Source organism: Phaseolus vulgaris, chromosome 8 (assembly GCF_000499845.2).
Source record: "Phaseolus vulgaris cultivar G19833 chromosome 8, P. vulgaris v2.0, whole genome shotgun sequence".
Classification (NCBI taxonomy): Eukaryota; Viridiplantae; Streptophyta; class Magnoliopsida; order Fabales; family Fabaceae; genus Phaseolus; species Phaseolus vulgaris.
The window spans coordinates 29,529,965-29,540,917 of NC_023752.2; the positions used below are offsets into that span (position 1 = coordinate 29,529,965).

Below are 10,953 nucleotides of genomic sequence, written 5' to 3' on the forward strand. Positions count from 1 at the left end.
AACTTTAAATGTTACTTCTGTTCCTTGTAGCCCAAGGAGTCATGCCTCTTATGTTGAATTTTCCAATCCCTTTCATTGATGCTTCCATAATAAAGAGGGTGTTATGGATGACCTCCTTTTTGCTCATTCATTTTGCCTTCTTTTTTTGTTCCATTGCTTTATCTTCCATGGCTCTTTGTTTTTTAGATTTTCAATTTCTACTTTATACATTGCGGGTTGAGGAGAAAGTGAAAGAGATGATGATATTGACATTATACCTATTTTTTTTCAAAGAAAATAAACTAACCAAATAAAATTGAATCAAGTTAGCAAAAACAAATCAACGTTCTCACAAGAAATTTATTTAGTTTTACAATTGACTAAAGTTATTAGTAGCTTATTTACTTTTACAATTGACTAAAGTTATTAGTAGCTTAAAGATCTATTTCTTGAATCAATGTGACAAATGAAATAGGTGTTGACATAAAAGTTTAAAGATTTGATGCTTTGAACCACAATAAGCAATGTTGGTGATGGTACAAGTATAAAAAATGTTCATGTTGTGTTTGATCTTGAGTTTGTGTTGTAATTTGTGATTTTAATCCACCTTGTCAGTGCTTCCTTTAACTTGATTTGATAATTTCCTAAGTTAAAAATCCTTTAAAGTGTTTTTTTGAGTTCTTTAAGATTTTTAGTCATCCTTTAATATATTAAAATATGTTTTAATTTGTTAAAATATTTTTAAATTTGTTAGGAAAACAAATTGATTAAAATGATGATCTAATTAATTAAAATTACTTAAAATTCAAATATTTTTAAACTCTATTTTAATTTATTTAAAGTGTTAGGTATCAAAATCTTTATTCTCTCGCATGTCAAAAATAAATTACATGATTAAAATTATTGTTTCCGAAAACAGATTGTCATATATGCACTCATAGGCTTATATTGGACAAATGTAGAAAGATCACAATCATTCTCCTCTATTACTATTAATATTTTCAAGATGGTAAAGATTGACGAAAAGATATAGGACTTCAAATATAATTTTATTTATTTTTGTGTTTGAATTAAATAGAAATTTTATACCTCAAAGTTATATTTCGTGTATAAACGGAGATACTTAGCATGATTTTTTACGAGTCCTTTAAAAATTATGTATTTTATTTAAGAATTGGTGTATGTACATAATCACCATGATTCTTTATAAAATACACTTATATTTTAAACTTGCTTTACTACCTTCTTAAATACATAAACATTTTGCTCAATAATTTTTTTTATATATTTTTAGAACAATAAATAAAGCAGTGCTTGAGGGGATTTTTAAAATTGACAAAATAGATCAATAGTAATTTAATAGATTGATTGACATTTTCAAATACGCAATAGTATTTATCTTAAATTTAAACTATACATATTTGCAAATTAAATTTTAATTATTGATTAGGATGAAATAAATTAACATAAAAATAATAATGATATCAATTAAAAATTTACAAATATTACCTAGTTAAGCTTTTTTAGTATGTACTTTGAAATTTTAAAAAATAAAAAATATATAAATTAAACCTAGCCTAACTTACTTTTGATAAGTCAAACGGAAACATGATAAACCTCTACTTTTAGTATATAATCTTATTTTTTAGAAATTTAAAAAAAAAAAAATTTCCATCACAAATTCTTTGGAACAAATAGTATAGAATTTTCATATTTATATATTTTCTTGTTGGAGTGATAGAGAAGAAGTTTCCATAATATTAGTTAACATTCATATTTAAAATATCTTTTTGTTGTTGATTTTAGTAAAAATATTATACTATATTAAAATTTGCAGAACTCTGTTACAGTGTGAAGTCGAAGTTCAGTTAGGTTGCCCCAACGGTGATGGCGTCGAAAGGTTCAACACCTCCATATCCCAGTGCTGCTAGAATCTCCGATTCTCAGTGTTTTCCGCAATACACCGCTTCTCTCAAATGTCAGTTACTCTTGTTGCTCTCCTCCTTCATCCGTTTTTTTTTTTAACTTTTATTTTTCAAATTGAACAGGCTACGGTTTCTCATGATTGATATTCTAATTGAATTTGAATGGCCCAAGAATTTTTTAGCTTTCTGATATATGTGGGTATTTTCCATACCTCAGAAATGTATGTTTTTTAAATAATTTAGGTTTTACCGTTTTGGTAATTTCTGTTGGGAATTAGTGGATTGAGTCAAGTGGAATTCAAGTAGTTATCTTTTCAAAGATGAGAGAAAGAAAAAGAAGAAAAATAAAATTGAAGGATTTAAAGCTTCTGGGTAAGAACATTTAGTTTAGTTGACATGGAGATGAAATAGAAAATTAAATATTGTTGAAAATAAACTTAATCTCCATCAACATAATTTATCATCCTCTTAACTATTCCTCTGTGTAATGTGACAGACTTTAGAGGCTTCATTTTTTCTATGCTAAATATATTGGATGAACCATGCCGCACTTTATAGAATTTGTTTGCTAAACTATATTGGTTTTTGTTCTTTTATAACATTATTCGAGATCAAGGATTTTGGGCCTTCCTAATATATTAGGTTGTGTTCTTGAGCTTTCATATCATACTCTTTATTCAAATGAATGCCTTCTTTTGATTGGTGGCTGAATTAAGCATAAATGTTGAGTAAATGTTTGACCAGAGCAAGTGTTGTTTGTTGGTATACCTATGGAGTGACAGTTCATAGTTATATGGTTATTTTGAATGTTGCACATTTCCTTTATGGGATCATAACTAATACTGACCTTGAGCTATTCAGCCAATTATCACTGTATCTTACATTGTTTTTTAAACGTTTTCAGGTTTAGAAGAATTTAACTCTGATAAGAGTAAATGTCAAGAACATTTTGATGTTTACAAGGAGTGCAAGAAAAAAGAGGTAACAAAAATTTTAGCATCTTCGTTTATTGTACTGTTTTACATTTTGAATATTTTGGAAGTGGTTATATGGATTCTAGGAGGATTAAGTGTTTTTAGATGAACTGTGTATCTCTGCCTGAAATGAGATGCTGGTTAACAAAACAAGAAGTCTGTCATTTTTGGTTTTCTGTCTGCACAGAATTGTTCAGTTCTTGAGCATAACCACTCCTTCCTTTGTCCATGTTCTCTCTTTCTCCACACTTCTTTCAGAATGTTTACTGGGCTTAATAAATATTTGTCGGTTCCCTCAGAAACACAGGGAAAAAATATTAGTTTCTATGGAAAACGTATTAGTTTCCATGGAAAAAATATTAGCTTCCGTGGTGTCTTAGCTTTAGAGCAACCTGGCTGAGCTAGCCACGTAAAGTTCAATCAGTCAATCTTTACATCAAATGGTCAATTTGCAGTAGAGCCTTGTCAGATCAAATAATGAAACTAATGACATTGCATATATATAATACAAAAAGAGGTTTTGAAAACATCATGTTATTCAATGTTTGTGATTTACAAATCACATGTAATAGCTTTTTACCAAATATTATCATTTGAATCATAATAACCTCCTCTAGCTGTGCAAAATTTTATGATGTGATAATTGTTATCTGGTTGGGTTGGGTCATTATTGTTTTTACTGATTCATTGTTTTAATGTGATTTTTGGGGCTGGTTTACTATGATTAATCTTTAGTGGGAGTAGATTGTAACATGGTGTTTTAGTGAAAATAATGCATTGGTGGCTAAATCTGTTACTTTAGAGTGTACTTCTCTATGGTACTAGGTAATCTGTAATAAACATGATTTTAATTACAATTAGTAGGAAAATTACATCATAAGGTTTTTGCTTCTTTTAAACCAAATCTTGTGGGGTTTGGGAATCTGCAGTAAACATTTGATCAAAATGAGTGGGAAACTTACCTCTTAAGGCTATGCTTCTTTTAAACCACAGTCATGTAGGGTTTGAATGATGGTTTTAGATGTACTTCTAACTGCATCGTCCACTCCACTGAAGAAATAGTACAACCAACACTGGTGTAAACATAATCCATTGCTACCTAAATAGGCAGCTCAGAACGAGATGGAATATACAAGGTTTGTTTTATGTTTGGGCATTTTAAAATAATACTGAACAGGACATAAAGTTAAAAAAGTACCATTTTGATTTCACTAAAAATGGGCAGTGTTAGCATAACAGTAAAGTTTCTTCTTTGTGACCTAGAGGTCAGAGGTTAAAATCCTATTAACAGCTTCTCTACATACGGGGGTTAAGGCTATGTACATTTTCCTTTCCCAAACACCACTTGAAGGGAGCCTCATGCTCTGCAGTTACCCTTTTGGTCCCAATAAAAAAGGTGGAATCAAAGAGAACTGGTTGTTTGTCTGCGTCCCAATTGTTACCTAAGTTTTCCTATTTTTCATGTGTACTCTCCCGTCTTTTTTAAGGTACGCTCTTCACATTGTACACTATTTGTACTTGCTAAAGCATCAAGAGTTGTTCTCGATTTCCGTAGCCTGTCATTATAAAATAATTTTATGTTTTTCACTTAATTGACCATTGAAGTCATTATCATGTAACTTTCTTGGTTATTTTCTAATCAATCTCCATAGCAAACAACCTTTTCTGGATTAGCTCTTTGATTAGTATGTTCTACGATCAATTGACAAACTACAAATGGTTAGTGTGTATGATGGAGATAGAGCTTTTTATTTCAACAACTAAGTACTAGAAAGGCTACAATAGAGTACTACAACATTTGAGTGAATGACATTAATTTGTATTAGAAGCTTTCATGGAGGAGAGAGGGGGAGGGTGATCTTGGTGATAGTTACTACTGATAAGATTATTTGCTTTCCTTCTTTCTTCTTTTATAATTGCAGAAATAAGGATCGTATCTTTATAATTACAGATAATAGGATCTTATCTATATAATACTTTTGTCATAAAATATATCAAGATCATGTTTATGTTATTCTACGATCATATCATTTTTATCAGATGATACCAAATCTCCTATATTTTATTGTATTGATTTGTTTCTCTCAATATAAATAAATCACTCGAGCTGTTATAGAAACGCACGGTTTCAGCTCAATGTTTCTCTTTATCTTTACAGTTTGACACTTTTAATCCCCCTACTCAAATCCCCTTCTTAGTTTGCCCCTAAATTTCAAAATTGAGTTAGAGCTCGATATACCTTCCTTGGGAACCATTGCATCTCTTCTTCTTCTTCTTCTTCTTCTTCTGCAAACACTATTTATTACTCATCTTATAGGGAAAATTCTTGATATTGTTGCAATTTCAATGTCAAAATATTCATTTCAAAGTTGAACCAGTTTCTATTCATGTTGATGCCATAATCCATTACTGTTACATTGTTATTGATAATATCAGATAAATCTTATTAAACCTATAATGTAGATGGTCACTTTTCTTCATTTTATATAATATTCAGTTTATGAAGGTTATAGACAGTGAAGTAATGAGAGAGGTTGGAAAGTGTATTATAGGAAGAAATTTAAGAATAAAAGTAGTTAGTTGTTGGGGTTGAGACTTTTTGAAAGTCTATATATTCTTATCCTGAGGGGTGTTAAGATAAGGAGAATAGTTGTTGTGACAGGGAATGCCCTATGAGAAAGGAAGACATTTCCTTTGTAAGCGGATGCTTGTGTAGATAATCGTTGAATAAGACAGATTAAGGGACTCTCCCTGTGTTTTCTCTATTTCGTTTTATCATCTCTTCAGGAGGCGCATATCAGAAGGTCTCTTTACAGCAGTAAATTTTTTTTGCCATGTGTAAATTTGATTGGTTTTCTTTTGTTCTTACGCCTTAGAAAATGTTGGTCAATGCCAATCACAAAAGCCTTATGAGAGGACAGATAACAATGAAGGACATTCCAACTAGGAATGATCATGAGGTCACCTGACCAACCTAACCCGAACTAAAATTATTTAATTAAGTTGGGTTAATGGGGTGAATCAATTTCAAAATGTATGAAGTAGAAGTAATCGGTTGTGTTTGGAAAATTGGCACCCAGCCAACCACGTTAAAATAACAAAAGCACTTGATAGATATCTAATTATCTTTAATCTTCAACTTTATTTCTCTAATCTTTTCAAGATCCAACTTTTGATATAAGATACCAGTGTTCTTTCAACTTTTATGATTGTCAAAATTGTTTCCTATTCTTTGTGGTTTTCTTCTTCCAGATTTCCTTTTTATTTATTGTTTGAATATTTACTCCAATGACAACTCAAATTGATTATTATGGGATCAGGTTATCATCTATTATCTGAACCCGATCAATTTTGTCAGTTTGTGTTCAAGATTGTCGTGAACTCGACCCGATCTAATCAATGATCCCTCCTATCCACAGTCTCATAATGATTCTTATTAGTTAAGAAACCATATTACTGTCATTTTGGATTCTTTATCATTATCTCCTGTGTTGTGTTCTCATTCTACACATGTTTTATGATAGAATATTATGGTATCAGTTGGTCGATATAGCCAATTTCACCTAGTGAGAAAAGGTTTGTTAGCTGTTTTATTCTTATTATGAATTTCAGATTGCATGCATGTTTCCATTTGGTTACACGAGATATAAAAATAAATGTTTGACACAAGGCATCGCATAAATTAAGTTGTCGTAAATCTCTCTTAAGGATGCAATGAATTTCGTTCTGTATTTGTTCAGCTTTGCATTGTTGCATTTGTTGTGATATAATCGTATTAACTGCACTTATAACCATGAATACATTGGAACTATGGTCAAGTCTTCCGCTCTGTTTTCTTTGACATACATGCACTGACTAACTCAGATCAAATATTGTTTCTAAAATTAATTTTCATTGTATTAACCATTGCGTGATAATGCCACTTGAAATGTTTTTGACCAGTTCCTTCACCTTGTTTTAACAGAGGGAAGCACGATTGGAACGAAATAAAAATCGGTCCTTCTTTTCATGAAACCCTGGCCAGGATTTTACTGATTGTATCATAGAAAACAAAGTCAAGACTTCACCAGGATCACTGGTTCACCTATTATAGCACTGAGGTTATGAAACTTTCTGAAGCTGCTACGAGATGATGTTCCAATAAATGTGTACAATGGTATTCTACACTAGGCCCTTTTTGTCTCAATTCTTAGTTAGGTTCCTTTTTCTTTCTTTTTACTGCACTTGTTTCACAGGGCCACTAGAGCAAAATGCATTGAAATGTGTTAAAGTTTGTTAAATTATAGCAAGAAAATTTAGGTTAATTGGTGAGCACCAATGTTGGCACGACTTCAGTATGACAGGGCAAAAGTCGTGCCAAGTTGGCACGACTTCAGTATGACATGACAGAGTCGTGTTTAATTGGGACGATTTGTGCATATGAAGTCGTGCAGAATTGGCACGACTTGCCTATATTTGTAATTTTTTTTAAACAGACTCCATTTTGGTAAATAGCAAAAAAAATAACCTCATCATGGTCAAAAACCCTCTTTTTTGGATGATAATATTAACATTATTTGGTAAGGCATGCATTAATTAGAAATATTTATTATGGGTATATAAATAATGTATATTCACTACAATAGTCATGTCCATTAATTATAGGAACAATTAATCAGTCTTTTGGTGATCCATATATGCCTTCTAATAATAAACTTCAATTAACTTATAATTTTTTTTAAAGATAATTGAAATAAAATTTGATCACTTTGATGATTACCAATCTTTCAAAATTAATATAATCCGTGTGAAATATATATACATATACAATATACATATTGTAAAATGGTGGGTATCATCATTTCAATCCAATTACATTAAAAATTGGAACAACACAGCGGAAGCATAGTAACATGGTGACCTTGTGCCCACTCTGCATAAATGTAGGCTTTATAATTTGGCATCGGAAAAAGAATTATGGTTCTGACATAATAAACAAAAAGGTAGGCTAAACAATCCGATCATGGCCCGCTCATTTTAATTAGGAAAAAGTGTTCACGACTTACTCCTCCTCCATCTCTAGGAAGCCTTGATTTGTCAATGTCATGGTCATATAGTGGATTATACGAACCTTGAGTGCTTAAATCGCTCGAAGCACCGTCTACATAGACAATGCCAAATATTTATAGGAAGAATTGAGAGAAAGATTCTCCAAGAGTAACCATTTTCGCATATTCGATATTCTACAGGAAGTGAATTCAATCAAACAGGGTGAAAGAAGCATAACGGAATACTACATTGAATCCAAGATCTTGTGGGATCTAGATTCTCTGCGGCCCATACCTGTTTGCACATGCAACAACAAATGTTCCTGCAAACTTTCCAGAGCCATTCTTGAATGGAGAGAATCAGAAAGAGTCATGTGTTTTCTGAAGGGTCTTGGTGAAGTGTATAACAATGTAAAGACGCAGATTCTTCTTCTTGAACCACTTCCTAACATCAATCGTGTTTTCTCTTTAATTTTACATCAAGAAAGGCAAGGAAAACAATTCCATGAAGCATCAGTTTTAGAAACAAAGGTTTTGATCAATAACACAAGCCAACAAACACAAACGTCCAATTATCAAAATGGTGGTAATACTGGATGGAAGAATTATGAAAGAGGAAGAGGTAAAAACTATGGTAAGCAATGTTCATATTGCAATAAAATGAATCATACATCAGATGAATGTTATTCCAAGCATAGATATCCATCGTAGATGAAACAACAGAGGAACATTTATGTTGCCAACGTAGTGGAAAGGGTGGAAGAAGTTGCTGAAAAAAAATCACCTCAAGATAAGTATACTAACGATCAAATAGTGAATTCGTTGAGCACTGAGCAATTGCGAAAAATAGGTGATATATTGCAATTCTCCAACGAAAAAGAAAAATCAAATGGAAATGAGAAATCCTCTATTCAAACTTTTGAGAAAGGTAATGAATCCTCTGTTCAAACTTATGAGAAAGGTAAAGTATGCACAAATTTTTGGATCTTGGACATTGGTGCCACAGACCATGTTTCATGTGATCTTACTCTTTTCCTAAGTCATCACGAGATAAAGCCAATAAGATCACGATTACCTAATAATACTCATGTTATAGCAAGATGTGCAAGAATTGTTCTTTTGTTAAGAGAATTCATGATACACAATGTTTTGTATATACTAGAATTTACTCTGAACATTCTTTCTATACATAGTTTTGCATCTTCTTTAAACTACAAGCTCACTTTCTCTCGTGATTTATTTGATATACAGGAAATGAGTACATCCAAATGATTGGACAAGCTAGGATTCATAATGGTTTGTACCAGATTCAATGTGCAACAAAGGAAAGTTTTGTTTTGTCCATGTAGACCGAGAACCTGTTTGAACACATTAATAACATTGACGTATGGCACTGTAGACTTGGGCATCCGTCAAGCAAAAATCTTGAATGTTTGAGTAAGAAATTTGATGATATACATTTTGATAAAAACAATGTTTGTATCCCTTGTCATTTGGCTAAACAACACATACTTCCTTTTCCTTTAAGCAATAGTATTTGTAAAGAAGCTTTCAATATCATTCATTTTGACATTTGGGGTCCCTTTAGTGTTCAATTTATACACGATCATAGGTACTTTCTTACTGTGGTGGATGATTTTACAAGATTCACTTAGACACATCTTATGAAAAATAAATCTAAAACCAGAAATTTGTTAATGAATTTTGTTGCTTTTGTTCAAAAATCAATTTAGTAAAAATATCAAAGTTATAAGATCTGATAATGGGCTAGAGTTTCACTGGAAAGAGTTCTATGATAAGCATGACATTATACATCAAACCACATGCATAAAAACTCCACAACAAAACTCCGTGGTTGAGAGGAAACATCAACATATTCTAAATGTAACAAGAAATCTTATATTCCAATAAAAAATACCTAAAGTATTTTGGAATTATGCTATTTCTCATTCTGTGTATCTTATTAACAAATTACCTTCCCCTATTATTCAAAATAAAAGTCCATGCTGTATAAAATTGTGCCTAATTTTGATAATTCACGCATCTTTGGTTGTCTATGCTTTGCATCTACTCTTGAAAATAATAGAAATAAATTGGATCCTAAAGCTAAGAAATGCATCTTTTTAGGTTTCAAAAATGGAACCAAGGGTTATGTGGTTATTGACACTAATACTAGAGAAATATTTGTTTATAGAAATGTTGCATTTCAAGAGCATATTTTCTGCAAAATTCTTGATAATGACTCGCAAAACAACTTTGAGAGTGATCAAAGCTTCTTTGATCACATGCTCGACAATGACTATGTGAGGAATAACGAAGCCGCTCTCAGTAATGAAACTATCACAGAAGTTGCTGAAAATCCTGAAGTTGTTGATCTTGACCTTAGAGATCCACAAGAACTCGCAGGATGCCTCCCTACTTGGAAAACTATCATCACCAACTCACAGTATCTTCACAAAAAAGGTTAGATATCCTCTAAACTCAGTTTTGTCCTATAAAAGGTTGTTAAAGGCTCAACTTAATTATACTCTTTCTCTCTCTCTTTTCAAAATGAACCGAGGACATATGAGGAAGCTGTGAAGTCACATAAATGGAAAGAAGCCATGAATGATGAAATCAAGGCGCTAGAAAGAAACCACACATGGTATATTGTTGATCTCCCTGTAGGAAAGAAACCCACTGGGTGTATAAAATCAAAAGAAAAGCTGATGGAAGCATAGAGAGATACAAAGCCCAACTGGTTGCAAAAGGGTATACACAACATGAGGGTATCAACTTTCTTGACACCTATTCACCTGTTGCCAACCTGACTACCATACGTGTTATCCTTGCGCTGGCTGCTATCAAGGACTGGTTCTTGGAACAACTTGATGTAGATAATGCTTTCCTACATGGAGATTTAAATGAAGAAGTCTATATGGAGGTCCCACCTGGAGTTGACACAAAGAGGGCTAATCAGATGTGTCGTTTGGATAAATCGTTGTATGGTCTAAAAAGGCAAGTCGACAGTGGTATGAGAAACTAACTTCACATCTGTTCACAATTGGC

General features: G+C 32.0%; 1 protein-coding gene across 1 annotated transcript; it reads left to right on the forward strand.

Annotated features, from left to right (window-relative positions):
• The first annotated feature begins 1,756 nt into the window (after positions 1 to 1,756).
• LOC137826173 (cytochrome c oxidase-assembly factor COX23, mitochondrial) lies at positions 1,757 to 7,402 on the forward strand. Its single transcript, XM_068632045.1, has 3 exons — positions 1,757 to 1,957; positions 2,809 to 2,885; positions 6,843 to 7,402. Exons 1-3 carry the CDS (start codon positions 1,867 to 1,869, stop codon positions 6,888 to 6,890), a joined length of 216 nt encoding a protein of 71 aa, XP_068488146.1. The 5' UTR covers positions 1,757 to 1,866; the 3' UTR covers positions 6,891 to 7,402.
• Positions 7,403 to 10,953: the final 3,551 nt, after the last annotated feature.

Bases quoted from the DNA above. Each gene is read 5' to 3' on its own strand.
- LOC137826173 (XM_068632045.1), top strand. From the start codon at position 1,867: ATGGCGTCGAAAGGTTCAACACCTCCATATCCCAGTGCTGCTAGAATC. The intron at 1,958-2,808 runs GTCAGTTACTCT...AAACGTTTTCAG, and splicing joins ATACACCGCTTCTCTCAAAT to GTTTAGAAGAATTTAACTCT. The intron at 2,886-6,842 runs GTAACAAAAATT...TTGTTTTAACAG, and splicing joins AGGAGTGCAAGAAAAAAGAG to AGGGAAGCACGATTGGAACG.